A 17,416-nucleotide genomic window follows, 5' to 3' on the forward strand; every position below is an offset into this window, starting at 1 on the left:
CCCTATCAGCCTCCAATGACAGGGCAGATGGCCCCACACAATGACAAGTCACCCAAGGTCGTACCCAGCCATCCCTCCCACTCAGTCGTTGGCCACCCCCCATCCCCCCCCCCCCCCCCCCTTTGCCCAGCGACTACTTGAGGCGTGCATGCCATCACACCTCCTTCTCTCTTCCATCTCATCTTGCCTCGCACTCGTCCAAGCGAGAGGCATTCAGTACCCAGCACGCACTACCTCTACCACTTCATCTCTGCATAGTCCGGCATCCTCTAGACCATCTTAGACCGCCATCATGCGTCTCTCGTTCGCCATCCTCTTCAGCCTCCTTCCGGCCATCCTTGCCACTCCTATCCATCACCAGGCCGGTCTTGCTCCTCTCAGCGTCGAGGGCAAGACGATTGACAACTCGTACATCATCGTCTTTAAGAAGGACGTTACCCCTGACAAGGTCGCTCTTCACCTCAACGCCGTCCAGTCGCTTCAGTCCGCTCATGTGAGTACGCGCGTCGTCTGTCGGCCACATCCGGTATAGCTTGTCTGTCTCGATAAGACCCCGTGTCCTATCCCGAGGTGTTACCCGCGGGTTGGCAACCCACCTTGTCACCCTCCCCGCCCCCATGCTCTTCGACAAGACTGATATGCACGGGTGGCAAACGGTTTTAGGGAACACTTGCCGCCGTTGACCGGACGGCTGCTGGCCTGGTCGATGATTGCCGATGCTGACGCCACCCAGCCTCTTGTTGGCGGCGATGACGGCGTGACCCAGGTCTGGGCTCCCCAGAAGATGGGCGGCTTCGTTGGCTATGGTAAGTTCCAAACGATCTCATTGCGCAACCCCTATCACAATAATCGACCGCTCACACCCCCTAGCTGGCAAGTTCTCCGATGATGCCCTCAACGAAATCCGCCGGTCGCCCGAGGTTGCTTACGTGGAGATGGACCAGATTGTCCACACCACTGACGACATCTATGGTGTCGACGAGCCTTTCCTTGGCTCGGACATTGACACCCAGAAGGGTGCTCCTTGGGGTCTCGCCCGTATCTCGCACCGCAACCGCTTGACGTTCGGCACCTTCAACAAGTACGAGTTTGACAAGCACGGCGGTGACGGCGTTACTGCGTACGTTATCGACACTGGTGTCAACATCAAACACGTTGAGTTTGAGGGCCGTGCCCGTTGGGGCAAGACAATTCCTCGCAATGACGAGGACATTGACGGCAACGGCCACGGCACTCACTGCGCCGGCACCGTCGCCTCGGGCAAGTACGGTGTAGCCAAGAAAGCCGAGATCGTAGCCGTCAAGGTCCTCGGCTCGAATGGTTCTGGCACCATGGCCGACGTTGTCTCCGGTGTTGTCTGGGCTGCGGAAGACGCGGCCAAGAACGCCGCCGCTGCTGCGCGTGAGCTCGCCCTCACCGGCAAGACCAAGTTCAAGGGCTCGGTCGCCAACATGTCGCTGGGTGGTGGCAAGGCGCGTTCGCTTGACGAGGCTGTCGACGCTGCCGTTGAGTCTGGCCTCCACTTTGCCGTCGCAGCCGGCAACGACAACAAGGACGCGTGTGACTTCTCACCCGCTGCCTCTGAGGGCGCCGTCACCGTTGGTGCGTCGACCATCACCGACCAGCGCGCCTACTTCTCCAACCACGGCAAGTGTGTCGACATCTTCGCGCCCGGCCTCAACATTCTCTCGACCTGGACTGGCGGCCCTGACGCTGTCAACACCATCTCGGGCACGTCGATGGCCTCGCCCCACATCTGTGGTATGCTCGCGTATCTTCTCTCGATTGAGGGTTCGGACACGTTCACAATGCTCGCCGGACCCGAGGAGCCTGAGGAGCTCGTCGAGGCGCCCGAGTCCATCTACGGCGAAGCGTACAAGCTTCTCCCCGAGTGGGCGCAGACGTTCCTTCCCGAGCCCGAGAACGAAGACGTGATCGAGCTTACGCGCTCCTCCAATCTCGGGTCCAAGGTCACGCCCAAGCGCCTCAAGAAGGCTCTCATTGCACTCGCCACCCCCGGCAAACTCAGCGACCTCCCCTCGGGCACTGTTAACCTTCTCGCCTTCAACAACGCCACCAGCTCGTAAGCCTGAAGAATCGTCGGAAGCAAGTAGTCAATAGTGTTGTTCACACGGTCCCGCCGGTGCACCATGATGTACAGATATGCAGAATGATAAGAGTGATTGGGGGCTGGTGGAGCGTGTGCCGACGCGGAGTGGCCGGAAGGGCAGGCGTCCTTCTATCAACAGTGTGTCGTGTTGACGCGACCATTGCGAGCGGCACCTCTGATGCACACCTGCGATGGGCCGCGGCGACGTGCTGCAGTCACTCCGTGACCCCGCGACGATCGCGGACGAGACCGTGGCACGCAATGGCAGGCAGCACAGAGGCGCGCAGCTAATCGCCCTCCCGCTGCGCGACGACCGCGGCAACGATCATGTCCGCGTCATGCGACAGACTCAGCATGAGCCCGACGCGTGCAGGATCGAGGTCCTCGCCCCCGCCCCCTTCGCCCCGCCGCTCCCGGCGGCGCGCCACAGCCTCCGCATCCCGTCCTTGCGGGGGCACGAGCTCGAGCATGGGGCTGCCGCGCGCCGTGTATTGCAGATCGAGATTCTTCCACCCCCAGCCGGTTGGCCATCGCGGCAGCGCCTTGTACGCCGCCTCCTTGGCTGCCCAGCTTCTGTCAGCATGACCGCTGTCAACAGTTTGCCAGATGCGCAGACCGTCAGGTGCGCGGCGCGGTTAGGCTTACCGAGACGCGAGGAAGCGTGTTTGTTGCGCCTGGAGGGTTGACGGGTCGTGATAGCGCGAAGGAAGAGAGACGAATGCATCGAGCTCACGCGGTGAGCAAATGCGCTCGGCCAGGCGATGAGCTGTGCGGCGCGAGATGAGAGCCTCAAGGCGGGGAACAGAGAGAAGGTCCACTCCAAGGCCGAGGAGCATGGCGTGCTGAGGAAGTATTGGTAGCATTAGGTTCGCTAGGGTGGAGGTTTGGATGGGTGGTTGGTGGAGGTCCTTCAGTCCAGCGAGGACATCTGCGCGACACTGTACAGTAAGTCGCCTCCCTCGCTGATGCTGGCACAAACACTGCAGCTATACATGAAGCTTGTTATAGACAACTTGTGTAGTGGAATTTACTATTGTGGACGGAGTGAAAAGGGAGCAAGGAGTCCAGCCAGCATTGAACACAGACTCTGTCAAAGGAGGAACATCCTGAGACTTGAAAGCTATCGCGCTGCTTTACATGTACCAAGCGACGTTCGCCACCGAACCGAGACGCTTAGCTAGCCAGTCAGCAAAAGACGGGTCAGCAACAGCTCACCAATCTGCAGCGGATCGTACGTACGCGTCTTGTCGCGCTGGCCGCTGGAGATCTCCGCCGTAGTATCGTCATCAGCGGTGTAGGCCAGGAAGCGGCACTGATTGGCGATGACATCAGCGTAATATGCGACCGGAACGATCTGAAGGTCAGCACGCCTCGGGACCATACACTCACTGAAACAGCGCGTGTCGCGCGCGCGTACGTATAGCAAAGCTTGTTGCACAGGTTTTGCATGCGGTCGGCGTTGAAGCCGTTCTCATCGATGAGAACGACACTGGGTAAGCAAGCACCGCTGTGACCAAACTCACTAGTGAGTGGGACGCGCCGTCCCCTGGAGGCCGGCGTGCGCCTGAAGGTAGAAGTCGAACGCAAACGGGTGCGTAACCTTCCTGTCTACGACAAAGCCTTCCGTCAATGTGCATTCTGCGGATTGACCTCACCAGCTTTAAGGTTCCCGGTACGATCCACGTCCTTGGGAGCCAACGCAAAGAACCGCATGTGGTGCTGCGATCAGACTGGGCTCTGTGGGAGGTCGGAGACACGCTTAGACACTCACACGCTTCGCGCAGATGATGAACGTCACCGTCGGTTTGTACTTCGGGTCTCCAAAGGAGGCTGCGGCCTTCTTGACAGCCTCTACCTCGATTCTGAATAGTCAGCTAACGTCCTATTAGAACGAACTTTGTGACGGCCATATACTGTCCCTCGGACACGCCATCACGGAAGAAGAGGATCCGCTGAGGTTTGGCCCCAGCCTTCCGCTCGAAAACCTTGATATGCTCCACCACCATATTGGCAAGGTCTTCAATAATCTCGACGCGGCCATCCTGAAGGCGGACACCGATTGAATAGCGAATGTTCTCGCCATCGGTGCCCGCCACGGTGACGGCGATGGACGGCTGTAGCAGGCCGCCGTTTCCGGGGGGAGGATGGGTTCTGGTGTCAGCTGCTTACTGAGTGAAGTCGTACACGTCAGCGCCAATCATGAGCGTTGTCTTGGTGAACTGGATGGTCAACCTCGCATGCGGACTCGACGTACGGTATCAGTCATATTGACTTCGTGAGTCACTCCTCCGAGCTTTGCTTGAATCTTCATAGCCACTGTGAGATGAGCAGAGCATGCTCTGACACTCACCGTTCCCGCAGTACTGGTCGATGCCTCGATTCTGCGTGATCTTCTGGCCTAGAAGACACTGGGTAGGGAACATGGCCTTGAGCCTCATACCTGCCGTCAGCGTTGTACACCCAAGTAGATATCATGCGCGAGGACCCACCTGCGATGTGCTTGATTTCCTGATAGGTCGCAGTGTCCTTGCCCTGCAAGGGTTAATATTCAACCATGCAAACCCGCCGAGCCACCAAGCTACTCACTCCCAGAATAACGAGAATCAGCTGCGGCGCCGAATTGTTCCTCTTTGCGACCGTCGCGCAGAGCATGTTCAGATTTCAAGGAGACTGCCCCCCTTCGCGAGGTGCACATCGGGAGTGTCGTTGAGGACGTTTAAGCCTCCGTCGTCAGCTAACTGGTCACCATTTACCACCAAAAACTTACCGTACCCCCTCAACTGCTTGATGAGAAAGGGGATGAACTCGCCTTAAATCAGATGTGCGATGGGACGTGGCTCACCCAGCTCTGCGTTCCCGACGCGGCGGTCGAGGGAAAGAACGCCCCACGCTTTGAGTGGAGCACCGGGGCGAGCAAACTGATATTAGCGCGACCCCAAGTTGACCATGGCGTACGTGTGTGTCCTTGAGATTCCATGCGCTGTCAATCAGAACAATCAACAATGAAACTCACCCATTCATGGCCGGGAACTCCCTCTGCTTGTACTTGATGCGGGGGGGCTGTAGAATGCGCCCCTCGAGCTGAATCATGGAAGGCGCAACTTCCAGGCCCCAGGCCCGAATCTTAGGCAAACTTGAGTAGTTTAGAACTTGCCGCCACTGCTTGACTGTAGACGTCAGCGCAAGTGGCCACGCCGCTGCTCACTCGTGGCAGCACGGTCGGGAGGGCGCTGGGCAGCGACTTTGATCATGTCCCTACCATCAGCTCGCCTTGGGCTCAGCAATCTCACGCGGCCTGATTGGCAGAAAGGCATGCGAATGGAACGGGGTTAAACTCGCACAGGTGGACGAGCTCGAGGCTGTGAACGTCAGTAAGAAAGGACAAGAGGGGACGAGGAACGAGGAAAGAGTACGGCACTCACGGAACCATGAAATTCTTCCCATACACGACGCAAGGAAGACGTGGTTTCTGGATACGAATGTTGAACTGCTGCAAGTAGTAGTCCAAAATGCTCGACTTCCGCGAAGGCGAACCGTCCTTGCCTTGCACGACGAAGCTAATCTCGGCCGCGCTCTGGGGCGTAAACTTTTTGATTGCAAAGGTGCGTGCAGTCTTCTTATAAGGTAAGGTGAACTTGGCGCCATACAGAAGCTTGGTGAGCTGCCGGATTTGGTGCGGATTCAACTGGTCAAAGCCTTGATGACCTCCTCCCCCGCCCGGGGGTCCGCCGCGGCCGCCACCACGAGGACCGCCCCGACCCCGAGGTCCACCGCGGCCTCCACCACCACCGCCGTCCATCCCCAAGATCTGGGGGATCAAAGCCTTAATTCAGCATTGCACAAGGGGAAAGGTCCTTCAGACGGACCATTAAGGAGCCAGGCTTGAACATGGCCGTGAAAGCATTGCTCAACTAGAGATCAGCGTTGCGGGGTCTAGGATGAAGTCCTCTTACCTGCAAGGCTGGGAGCCCATCGGAAGTGGGGCGGAAGCTTCTGGGACGTCAGCAGGGGGCACTGCTGTATACATGCTGATAGAAGCCCTTCGCGACTACAGCTCCGCCAGAGATGGGCTCAGCTCGGTCTAGAGGTCAGCAATGTCTAAGATCGCTGAAAGGGGCTCACCCATGCTGAAGAACTTTCCACGAGCGCCCATGGGGTGGAATCGCTTGCAGGGGTCATCGCGGAACAGGATGTTGCCAGCCTGGATGGCAGTCAACTGTATCGTCAGCATAAACGCGTGGTGAATGTGATGCTCGGGCACATAGCCGTGAGTTTTCACGCACCACGGCGTTGGCATTCTGCTCCGCCTGCTTGTCTGACTTGCAGAAATCGATAATGCTTTGCAGGTCGACCGTGTTGGCCATCTTGAGGGTCACCTTGAATCGCGAGCGGTCATCGAGCTCGCGTCCCTCCTCGGGGAGACTGACCACGAATTGGCGCTGCGCATCAGCGGCAGCCGATGATCAGTGTGAAAGGGATAAAATTGAGATACACACTCTGCCGCCCTCGAGGTTGAACTGGTTCGCAGTGTAGACAGACTTCCTTTTGCTATCAGCCCTTTCCAGCACCAAGTCGCTTACATGAGGTCGTAGGCTGAATTCTCGAAGGCCAGCTTGTCCGGCGCACCAGCCTCCTGGCGACAGGCTGCGGCCCAAATCTTCTCGGTGAGATTCTTGGGCATCCTGCCGTGTCAGCACACCTTGGATGCTGAGAGAGTGACGTACTTGTCATTGGGGGTCTTGACGACGCGGGCGATCGACACATCATAGTGGCTAAAGTCAGTCAAAGGTAGATGAATCCAGTGTACTAGACGGTCCCCGCCCCATGCTTCTGGGACAGGCGAATCGGGAACATGTTGGCCTCAACCTTGACAGGCTGGCCGGCCTTCCCGAAGTCTGCAAGTCAGTTGGCCTCGGGTCGGAGTGGTCGACACGTACCGGGACGGGGGTGAGCACCTTTGCAAAGTCAGCATGAACGCATTGAAGGACTCACCTTGGAGGAGGAAGTCATCCTTCAGTGCGAGGGACAGCTCGTCCATCTGTGAGATCACGCCTTCAAGCCCCGGCTTGGAGTTAGAGGTATGTTTAAGGAGACTGCCTTACATCGAGTCCTTTGGGAGGCATCTTGCTGGGTGATTGTCTTGGGACTTGGGAATTAGCCCACGATATGAGGGCAGTGAAGGAGGAATTGTGGGAGGGAGAGGAGGAGGAGTTGTGGGACGAGAGGAGCAAGTGTTGTGGGAACAATATGAAGTCGAGGAGGGACGACGGTGACCTTGTGCCGTGCCTGATGTGGGGTGGGGCAGGGGCCCCAATGATAAGAGTACCGGAAGGCGCGGCAATGAGAGTGGTTGGCGCCGCCGCTGCTCTACTTGCGCTGATACGCGTCGCAGAGAGAGCCGCAGTAGGGAGGGAGGGAAGGAAGGGGGGGAGGGGGGGGGGGGAGAAACGTCAAGAGTAGTGTAATTGAGGAAGGCGAGGGGCGGAAGCGGCGGCGGTGGAGTTGGGGCCAGGGGCCGTGTGAGAACTCACTTGCGACGATAGAGGACGTGGAGGAGTATGGTGCGCTGTTCCAGAAAACGAGGTGAAGAGAGTCAAAGAGAGAAGAAGAGGATGATGATGGGAAGACGATAAGATGAGGGGTACTCCTTATATACGGGTAACTGCTGGGCGGTATGGGCCGTCCGTGCGAGGAGCCTGAGAGTGGGTTAACCAAGATCATGACTTGACCTTCCCTCGCGTGCAGAATTGATGTCACTGATACTGGTACTGCTTCTCTCAAAGACCCCTTGGATGAGTCGCCCTTTGCCTGGTCGCCGGGTGCATCGGCCCAGGATCCCCAGTCAGTGACTTGCGATACGTGCGCGATGCGCGATTGCGGGCGCGTCCTGTGATTGTCCCCTGTTCACCTCGCCGTGCGCCCTCGCGGCTCGCTGGATCGCTAAAGTGACCGAACTGCTCATCATGGATGATTGTGGATGATCGTGGATCATGGATCATGGATCGTGGTATCTTTGGGCCTAGACTGCCTAGAGCCTTTGGGTCGTCGGGATCGCATCGCCTCTCTCCTGCGAATCTCTTGATCTCTGGATCTCTGTTTTCTCCTTTCTCTAGGCTCCAAGGGCTCTACGCGTGATCACGCGTCGCTGGGATGGCCTGTCGCTGAAGGGGCACGTAAGGCTGTTCTTACGGTCATAGCTATCCTCTGGCCTCTGGGCTGCATGACTCCGGATTGTTGGGAGGTGCGAGTCTGGCCGCGCGTCACCAACTCGCCCTTTCGCCCCGCGCCCCGCGCCCCTCTCGGGCCTCGAGCCCTTGACAATCTGCATCCCCACTTGTCACACACGTTGCTTCTTCTTCCATGCCCCCTCCCCGCCTGCGAATGCACGTCATGTAGGCCCCTTCCACGTCCACGCACAGGCGTGGAGCACCTGGGCATGCGGGCAGCCGTGAAAGATATGGTAGTGCATTACCCCCCGGGCCCCCGACACTTGCGAGTCACTCGCATGCGGCACGCGATCCCATGACCAATGTGCGCCTGCCTGTGCTGCTCCTCATTCATTGACATACAGGTGGCCCGTGGCCGGCTTGGCCGGTCCAGTCGAGCTATCATGTTATCAGTGATTCCATTGATCCATTGTCCTATAATTCTGTAATCCCCGAGAGTGCTACTACAATTAAGCAACCCTGCGATCCAGCATTACGCAATAGCCTCAGCGATGCGCTGCCGCCAGCGCTTCTGGATCTCGATGCTTTCGAGGAAAATCTCGTATTTGGCCTGCAAGAGCTTCCTCTCCGTGGCGCCCTTCTCTCCTCTCATGGGCTCTACGCGAGTAGCGGTGGGCGTCATATCGACCATGATGTCCCACAGCTTGACACTATCTTGTGCCGCCCTGTCTGCGTCCGCCTGAGATTGGATCGAGTATGTCCGTGACGCCTCGTATGCAAAGCGCCCCAGGATCGCCGAGCCGAACACGACGGCGGCGGAAGGGTGCGGGGGCAGCACGACAGGCATGTCCAGCACCGTCGCGAGGAGGCGCATCAGCGGGAGGTTTTTCGCTTGCGAGCCCGACATGTAGATGCTGTCGATGCAGTGGCCCTTTGCGTTCATCGTCTCCACAATGTGCCGTGTCTGGAGGGCGATCGCCTCGAGTGTGACGCTGAACTTTGCTGCGAGATCGTCGAGGGAGGCGTCGAGCTCCAACCCCGTGATCATGCCGCGCATCTTTGGATCCGCAAGGGGAGATCGATTGCCATGCTGGTGTCAGGTGCGCGGTGACTGAGAGGCTCACAAGGTCCGGATAGAAGTGCAAGTCCTTGGTGAGGTGGACCCTCGTCGAAGCCTTCGCGACCGCCTGCATCTTGTCAAGCTGGTCTCCGAGGAGCTCGTATGTGCTCTTGCCAGTGCTCTTCGATAGCTCCAGCAACTGCGGGTAGGCAGCGTGTTTGGCAATGACAAAGTCAATCAGCTGGCCTGTCGACGACTGCCCGCCCTCGTTCAGCCAGTAGTCTGGGAAGATGGCGTTGCGGTACGGTCCCCACTGCGGTCAGCATGATCTTGCAGTCAAAAGCTGAACATACGACTCTGCGGGTGAGCTGAAGTCCACTTCGGCGCGGCTGACGTACCCTGGGACCATGATCCCCTCCTTGGTTTGTGCCAGGTGACATGTGCTTGTACCGGCCACAGCGGCGAGGCGGCTTGCGGCTCCATCGAGCGTGGCCGCCTCGCTCAGCTGTCCATCATCCGCACGTGATGCAGCCGCAACAGTCCCAATCCACCCCGAGTAACTGAAAGTTAGATTACAGCGGGATGGTTACTAACGCGTCAATGACCGCGCTGCCCACGGCCGTGCCCTCGATCAGACCGAGTTGGGCCGCCGCTTCCTGGCTCAGTCCGTTTCCCACCGGCTGCCCTGCGGAGAGCACGAGCCCATTCTTCCCGGGAATCCCGCCGACTTGTTCAAAGTCACGCGCCGTAATGTCCTCCAAGCCTGGCATCAGTCCCCCGCGCAACGCCCTCAGCCTCTTCAGGCTCTGGAAGCTTACCAATCTTGTCGAAGAAGCGCTTGCTCCACCCGTACTCGCTGACCTCTGTGGTCCCGTCGCTCGCGTGCTCCATGGTCGTCCCCGGCGGCACATACGAATACTTGCACGCGAGGGAGCAATTTGAGCGCGCGAGCGACCCTGTCGCACGGTACGTAAGGTAGTCGGGCAGGTCGAAGAACATGCACTGCTTGAACTTCCCGGCATCCATGTGCTTCTTGAGCCAGAGCGTCTTCGGAGCCTCCATCTCTAGCTGGGGTCAGAACCCCTCAGAGTCAGAGGGACATACACTCATAGTCCCGCCAACAAAGTTGAGCACACCTTCACCGGTGGCATTGATAGCGTCCGCTTCCTCCTCGGCGCGGTGATCTGCCCACAGGATAACGTTCCACTCGCCCTCGCCGCCGAGGTTGGCGTCGTCCTCGTTCTCGCCTTTTGTGCGGGAGACGCTGACGGGCCGACCGTTACGGTCGGTTACGGCGAGGGAGCACGTCGCATCAAACCCTACGCCCTTGATCTGCTTAGGACTAACGCCAGAGTCCGCAAGTACCCTCTTGGAACACTGCGCCAGCGCCCCCCAAATGTCCTCCGTTGACTGCTCGAAAATCCGGTGGTCTGAGGGCGAGCGGTGTGTCTGCGTTTCCGCCGAGTGGTCGGCCAGGAGCTTGCCGTTGCGGTCGACAAGACAGGCGCGGCCAGAGCCCGTTCCCCTGTTGAGTCAGCTCGAGAGCGCCAGATGGGTAAGGAGCCCGTGCATGGACCGAAGCTACAGCAAGTCCTGGTCTCATGGCGCGCGCTACAGATTTGCGACTTACACGTCAAACCCGATGAAGTACTCCATCGCCTTGGTCAGAGTGTGAGCGGTGAGGTGAGCAAAGAGAACGAGCGCGAGAAGAAGTTTGGGGAAGAGGAGACTGGCCGAGGAGCGATATAGGATGTTTCCAAAGTTCCATGAGCGAGTTCAACAGGCGGTTGTAAGGTTCTGGAGTGTGGGGTTGCGGGGTGTCTCCGGATCGGAGGTATGTGACCGCCTGTGGTCCGTCCTCATTCCTCACCGACCCACCGCGACTCCGAAGTCGACCAGTCCGGTGAACAAGAAGGCATAGAAGATTCACCACATCATCCAGTTTTCGACCTTTGAATTATGTAGTCCGTAGCTGTGTAGTACGTCTGGTGGCCATCGAGTTACCGACTTTCTTATCAGACCACCGAATATCGTGATCAGACACGAGAATCGGTGCACACGCAGGGCAGCAGCTACGCAGCTTGACGCAGCGTACGCACGCAGGCAGGCTGTGGATATTGCGGGCTGCACAGTGCGACGAGAGCGAACTGGTGCGGCCGGGGGCCGGGGGGCGGCGTGGACAAATTGTGGACGAATTCACTTTGGGGGAGGTTACAGTGCCTGCCCTAGTAGTCTGGACCAGCTGGACCGTGCCGATGATGCTTGACGCTTAGACTCAAACATGTAACGAGGAGGCCGCCCTTTGCGCTCGAGCCGTTGCGCTGATCGCCGTCGCCGTCGCGTAGATCATTGCACGGATCGACGCGTCCTGCGTGATAATCCTTGAAATCGAGACATAAGGAAACGCGTCCGCGCGACCCGTGTCTGGATCGTGTATCAAGCCAAGACAAGTAAACCTGACTCCGGACCACAGGGGATTGAGACGCAGTTGCCCAACATCCCAAGATCCCAAGATCCCAAGATCCCAAGGCCTTTGGCAGCACCTTGCTGCGGAGTTTAGTCCGAACTGCACCGCGTGTTCTAACTTTGTGTGTCCGCCGCCCTTTGCCCCTTTGGCCTCCGATTTCCGGCCGTCACCTTCGCGCCCTCCGCCCTTTGGCCGGGATCATCAGACTGGGAATCATCAGCCTGATGAGCTGGGGACCACTTCGCAGCTACGCACGCAGTACACCGCATCACGCATACCAACCGCCATAACACGCAGTCTCAACTCGTGTGCATGCAGGCGCACCGTCACACGTTGCTTAAACGACTTCGCCCTGAAACCAAAGCTAGGTTGTGCTTTGCGACGGCCCCTAGGTTTGCCTTTCTGGTGTACAGCTGGAGTCATTCCCGACATTCGAAGCACTACGGAAGCACATTTACCCCGTTTCTTGGCTCACTCTGGTCCTGAATTTGAATAGCATTAAGCCCATCTCTTAGCGTCTGTATAGCCTCATGCTTTCACTCTCATCTGCGCTTGTATACCGCACCTACAGTACGCTGCGATCCTGCGGCCTGCAAGGCATGTGAGGGGGCGTGGGGGAAATACAGGGGGGCTTGATGCTGAGCCCTCAAACTTACACTTACGTTCCGTTGCTGGCATCCCGGCAACGTTTGACCTCCTCTCTTGGCCTCGTCTCCTCTTAACAACTAAGCAGCCAGCTGGTCTGTCTTTGTATCATCACCATCTTCATCTCCACCGTCCTAGACGAGCAGGCCTCGTCGACCAATCCCTTCTCCATCCTCTTTCGCCCCTTCGTGAGTTGCTCCGCCGGTGATGGCGGGTCGGCCCTGGGGGGCGGGCACCTCTCAATTCAGATGATGTGCCAAGCGCCCCACCTCTCAGCCACCACACCACGGTCTCACCGTCTCTCATCATGAGATGACGCGCGCACACATCGATGCCGACACCTGCTCACACCAGACCTTCTCCATAGCGCGTGCCAGACGGGCCCACACTCCTTCCTCGACGTCAGTCAAAAGCCGACTATCACGCGCAATCCCTCTCAGCCGCCATGCTCTCGCTTCTCCCCCTCGTCCTCGCGCTGCCGGCAGCCGCGAGCCCTTTTGTCATGTACCCGGAGCACGATGCCGCCGATGTCGCCGCCGTGCAGGGTTTCTCGCTGCCGCTCGCCCACTCGCCTTCCTCGACCAAGCGTGAACTGGCCAAGCGAGCCGGAGGGGTCCAGGATCGCGAGTGGCTGCTCCGCGAGGCGGCGTTCGTGGATAGCCGCTACAACGCCGGGCGCGGCCATTATGGTTCCCTCCTGTCCAAGCACAAGCGGCAAACTTCGGGGGGTGTCAACCTGCAGAACAACGGGATCGACGCTTCTTATTCTGGCCAAGTTTCGATCGGCACACCGGCGCAGCCGTTCAACATTATCCTCGACACGGGCTCCTCTGATCTCTGGGTCGAGGATAACGAGTGCGCTGCCTGCCAGGGCACCAAGTTCGACCCGAGCAAGAGTTCCAGCTATGCGGCTGTGGACGGCACTTTCTCTATCTCGTACGGAAGTGGCGACGCGGCGGGGCGTCTTGCTCGTGACACCGTCGTCATGGGCGGCCAGAGCGTCCAGAACCAGGTGTTCGCGATGGTCGACAACATGACGCCCAACCTCATTTCCTCGTCAGTGTCGGGCATTATGGGCCTCGCCTTCCCAGCCCTCGCGTACAGCAAAGCAAACCCGTGGTGGAGCACCGCTTCGGCCGGGTGGTCTGAGAAGCTGTTTGCCTTCTACATGAAGCGGTACCGTGGCGACGCCAGCGCCGAGAGGGTCGAGACGGACGGCGGCATCGCAACCTTCGGATACCTCGACCGCGCGCTGTACACTGGCGACGTGACTTACGTTTCGGTTGGGGACAACCCGCAGTATTGGCAGATCCCCATGGCCGGCGTGTCGGTGCAGGGCACCAACATTAACCTCGGCAGCTCGACCCAGGTTGCCGTTGACACCGGTACGACGCTCATTGGCGGCCCAGCGGCAGTTGTCGCTGCGATCTACGCAGCCATCCCTGGCTCGCGTGCCATGACCGGTGACTACAAGAACTACTACGAGTACCCCTGCAGCACGAGCATTGACCTCCGTCTCACGTTCGGTGGATACACCATCAACATTGGCGACGCGGACTTCAACTTGGGCAACTACGGCTCTGACACAGCGTACTGCACCGGCGGCGTGTTTGTGCAGTCGCTCAGCGCGCGCTCGCCCGTCCAGTGGATTGTAGGCGCGACCGCGCTGAAGAACACGTACACCGTGTTCCGGTACGACCCGCCCGCTGTCGGCTTCGCCGCGCTCCCCGGGTCTGGCGCCGTTATGGTCCAGAGCGAAGCCAACTCCACCACCTCGGCCGGCGCAAGCGGTGCGGTCGGCGCTCCAGCGCCTACTTCCGCCTCCGTCAGCGGCAGCGCTTCGGCTGCCGCCTCTTCCTCCCCTGTCGCGTCCAGCGCCGGTCAGGCATCCGCCGCCGCCCCCTCTGCTTCCGGCGCAGCCACGGTCAACGCCAACACCGACCCCAGCGCGAGCGCGGCGGCAGCCGCCACAACCAACAGCGCCTCTGGGCGCATTGTACCTTCCATCGCGAGCCTTACCATCGCGGTATGCCTTGTCGCTGTCGCCCTTTAGATTAGCACCTCCATCTCAGCCCCTTGGCTGGCCCTAGATATTAGTGACCCTTCACCCTCGCATCTTGTCACTTCTAGATACTGTATGCATATCCCTTAGCTCCTGATTGAAAGGGGCTCTGGCGTGTTTCACTTGAAGTCTCTGCTCGTGATTCAACAAATGCATTACAATGGATTGGACCTCGCACGCTATGAACAAGGATGGGCGAAGCGCAGACTCCCTTTAATATTTGACGGTGGTGTTCTGTGAAACAAAGGGGATGTGTTGTCCACGTCCACGGGACATCAATGATATACACCGCTCCTAGCGAAGCACCAACGTACTCTTCTCCTCGGCGTGGCAGACATGAGAGCAGTGCTTGGTGATGAGCTCGCGCTGAATGCGCGTCGGGGGGACGCAGAACGTCGCCCCGCCCTTCATGACCTCACTCTCCATCCCGAACTCCAGCTGTTCCGTCCCCGCGCCCATCCTCTCCTTCTCTATCTCCTCCAGCACATCCAGTTCCTCGACGATCGTAACCAGCATCCGCTGTATACGGTCGGCATCGCTGCCCCGGCCCTCCGCGCGCGCGTGGCGCGCATCCAGCGCCTCGGCGTCGGCAACGCGCGCGACGTGCCCGCTCCCGCTCCCCGTGTACCGGCTATATATGGGATGCGTGGACGGGGAGACGATGCGGTGCGGCTCGATGGGGTACGTAGGTGCATATCCCGGCGTGAGCGTGATAGTCGTGTGCGCGCGCAGCCAGCGCTTCGCGTCTTGTGCCGAGCCCACGCGGGCTCCGGGAACGCCGGGGTCGCTGGGACTGGGGAACGCGGCGGCGTCGGGGTCACAGGGGAGGCGGAAACGCGGGTCGTATTCCCGCTCGACCACCTTCTCGAGGTTGCTGATGGCTGACTCGAGGGATATGTCCGGCGACACGCTGCGGTCCGGCGACTCGGAGGCACGGTCAGGCGAGCCCTGTTCTCCGTCCGGCGTGGAGCGCCACCAATCCGGATACCAGAGTTGGAGGAACATGCCGACGGCGCAGAAGAGGGCGAGGGCGACGCAGACCCCGAAGATGGCGAGGAAAACTTTGATGCCGGTGGTGGGGCTGGGTTAGTTTGGAACGTGGGGGGCTCACCTGTGCTTCACTGCGAGCGTGGTGGCCATAGCCGCGGATGAGGTCGCTTCTGCAGGGATGGCGCGGACGGGCATGGTGGTAAGGGGGGCGAAGGGCAGTGGCTTGAGCCAGGCGAGTATATGTAGGCCTGGTCTCCGCAGCGTGGGAGCGTGTCTTGTGCTGACGGGTGGGGAGGCACACGTCCTTGGTCTTTCGGCTAAGAGGCTTGATTCAAAGACGGAGACGCCATTGACTCATGTGAGGGATAGCGAGCGGAGGGCCAGTGACGCTGTGGCTGACGGCTTCATTCTCGCCATTTGCCACTGTGAGATCACATGTAACGGATGGGTCTTGCTGGGGAGGGCCTCGGGAGGTTGCTTGAGTCTGTTAGAGCAGGTGATCAGTGATAGTGGGTGGTGTCATATAGGTCAGTGCAGCCGCTCGTCCATGAAAGTGGTAAGATTCATACTACAACAGTGAAAAGAAATGGCTGTGGACGCGGCAGAGGATGCTGGCTCCGATATAAAACGGAGTCATGAGCTCGTGGCGAGTGATGTGGCGTGCTGAGCGGTTGAGACGCGAGGCGGAGCGGCGACCTCAGTCTTCCATCTCGCCCATAAACTCATCGCCGTCACTCAACTCGCCCATGTCGCTCATCTTGTCGCTCATACTGTCATCTTCATCTTCGCCATTGGCGTCCGCCCCGTTCGAGTGTCCGTTGCCGCCGTTGCCAGCGGCACTGCTGCCGTTGCCGTTGCGATCGCGGTCACGGTTCGAGCGCGACATGGGCTCATCCCCGTCCGCGTCCCCGGCATTGTCCGCGTCCTCGGCCGACGCATACTTGTCAACGTACGACTCGACCTTCTTCGCATATGCCTTAGGGTCACGCATCAGAAGAGCTGCCGCCTCGTTGTTAAGTGGGTCCGTAGGGTTTGGGTAACGGAGGAGCTGTGGAAGGAAGATCTCGAAGATGTTGATGAGTTCTGGCCAACGTCAGCTCAAGCACCGAGGGACGGCACGGCTATGATTAACTCACCGAACATAGGCGACCATGTCTGGTTGATAACGTCGAGGCAAACAGATCCGCTCCTGTGGTCAGCGTGGGCTCGCACAACTGTGGGGGCCGAGACCGCTGACTCACAACTCGTCGATATTGGGGTGGAAGATCTTGTTCATAAACCCAATGCTCGGCGACTTGTACGGGAACTGCTCGGGGAGCTCGACGTGGATCTTCCATACACCCTGGGCGAATGGAGCTAGGGGTCAGCTCTGGTTCGACGCTGGAGTGCTTTTGCAGTGCTGATGTCTCATCACAGATTATGGTGCAATTGCGCCACCGCCCTGCGAGATGACATTGCAGTCACGGGATCGGACGTAAAGTGGAGGTGGGTGTCGCTTGATCGCCGGAGACCATGTCCGACCGTCTTCGGCGATGGCAAGCCACGAGCAGAGGCTGTACTCACTCTCAGCAGGGCCCTTGAACTTGACGTAAAACTCGGACATCTTGTTGTTGACAAGCGTGACCTCGTAGTCGGACATGAGGCTGAATGGTCAGTGCCGGGTGGCAACGTCGGGATGTCACGCTTGGATCGCTACGGCCGCCAGACCGAACTCACAGCTTCATTACGTCCGTGTCAACGCGCCGCTTCGGGGAACTGTGCAGAGGATGTCAGCACTCGCTGCCAGGGAGTTGTGGTCTAGCTAGCAGACTAGTCCGAACTAGGATACTTATCATGGTGGGCGGCAGTAGGGGAAGGTGGTGACAAAGAGTGGTGGCGTCGCGTTGCGCGACGAGGAGATTAGGGGTGGCGAGGG

General features: G+C 59.2%; 6 protein-coding genes across 6 annotated transcripts; 2 read left to right on the forward strand and 4 right to left on the reverse strand.

Annotated features, from left to right (window-relative positions):
• Positions 1–292: 292 nt before the first annotated feature.
• On the forward strand, positions 293–2,087 carry COLE_00630 (uncharacterized protein; the record flags this gene model as incomplete). The annotated part of the gene is made up of 3 exons (XM_018422831.2): positions 293–493; positions 734–806; positions 871–2,087. The coding sequence occupies 3 exons, from the start codon at positions 293–295 to the stop codon at positions 2,085–2,087; spliced, it is 1,491 nt and encodes a 496-aa protein (XP_018279791.1).
• A 310-nt stretch (positions 2,088–2,397) lies between these two features.
• Positions 2,398–2,946, reverse strand: COLE_00631 (uncharacterized protein; the record flags this gene model as incomplete). Its single annotated transcript, XM_018420315.1, has 3 exons — positions 2,398–2,493; positions 2,539–2,680; positions 2,756–2,946. 3 exons carry the CDS (start codon positions 2,944–2,946, stop codon positions 2,398–2,400), a joined length of 429 nt encoding a protein of 142 aa, XP_018279790.1.
• Positions 2,947–3,243: 297 nt separating this feature from the next.
• On the reverse strand, positions 3,244–7,831 carry COLE_00632 (uncharacterized protein; the record flags this gene model as incomplete). The annotated part of the gene is made up of 30 exons (XM_018426583.2): positions 3,244–3,287; positions 3,326–3,464; positions 3,500–3,599; positions 3,634–3,730; positions 3,766–3,829; positions 3,882–3,972; positions 4,007–4,261; positions 4,295–4,329; positions 4,365–4,426; positions 4,461–4,550; positions 4,878–4,919; positions 4,953–5,028; positions 5,066–5,090; positions 5,124–5,277; positions 5,316–5,365; positions 5,401–5,469; positions 5,533–5,933; positions 5,977–6,021; positions 6,064–6,103; positions 6,140–6,191; positions 6,233–6,326; positions 6,394–6,549; positions 6,607–6,652; positions 6,691–6,792; positions 6,835–6,882; positions 6,918–7,005; positions 7,048–7,065; positions 7,103–7,175; positions 7,213–7,256; positions 7,642–7,831. The coding sequence occupies 30 exons, from the start codon at positions 7,829–7,831 to the stop codon at positions 3,244–3,246; spliced, it is 2,790 nt and encodes a 929-aa protein (XP_018279789.1).
• Positions 7,832–8,809: 978 nt separating this feature from the next.
• Positions 8,810–10,993, reverse strand: COLE_00633 (uncharacterized protein; the record flags this gene model as incomplete). Its single annotated transcript, XM_018425303.1, has 7 exons — positions 8,810–9,367; positions 9,402–9,650; positions 9,687–9,897; positions 9,932–10,100; positions 10,156–10,405; positions 10,442–10,862; positions 10,968–10,993. The coding sequence occupies 7 exons, from the start codon at positions 10,991–10,993 to the stop codon at positions 8,810–8,812; spliced, it is 1,884 nt and encodes a 627-aa protein (XP_018279788.1).
• Positions 10,994–12,894: 1,901 nt separating this feature from the next.
• Positions 12,895–14,502, forward strand: COLE_00634 (uncharacterized protein; the record flags this gene model as incomplete). The annotated part of the gene is made up of 1 exon (XM_018422830.2): positions 12,895–14,502. The coding sequence occupies one exon, from the start codon at positions 12,895–12,897 to the stop codon at positions 14,500–14,502; it is 1,608 nt and encodes a 535-aa protein (XP_018279787.1).
• A 1,696-nt stretch (positions 14,503–16,198) lies between these two features.
• COLE_00635 (uncharacterized protein) lies at positions 16,199–17,140 on the reverse strand (the record flags this gene model as incomplete). Its single annotated transcript, XM_018422829.2, has 4 exons — positions 16,199–16,584; positions 16,638–16,690; positions 16,743–16,857; positions 17,065–17,140. The coding sequence occupies 4 exons, from the start codon at positions 17,138–17,140 to the stop codon at positions 16,199–16,201; spliced, it is 630 nt and encodes a 209-aa protein (XP_018279786.2).
• Positions 17,141–17,416: the final 276 nt, after the last annotated feature.

This window comes from Cutaneotrichosporon oleaginosum, assembly GCF_008065305.1.
Source record: "Cutaneotrichosporon oleaginosum strain ATCC 20508 chromosome Unknown ATCC20508_contig01, whole genome shotgun sequence".
NCBI classification, from domain to species: domain Eukaryota; kingdom Fungi; phylum Basidiomycota; class Tremellomycetes; order Trichosporonales; family Trichosporonaceae; genus Cutaneotrichosporon; species Cutaneotrichosporon oleaginosum.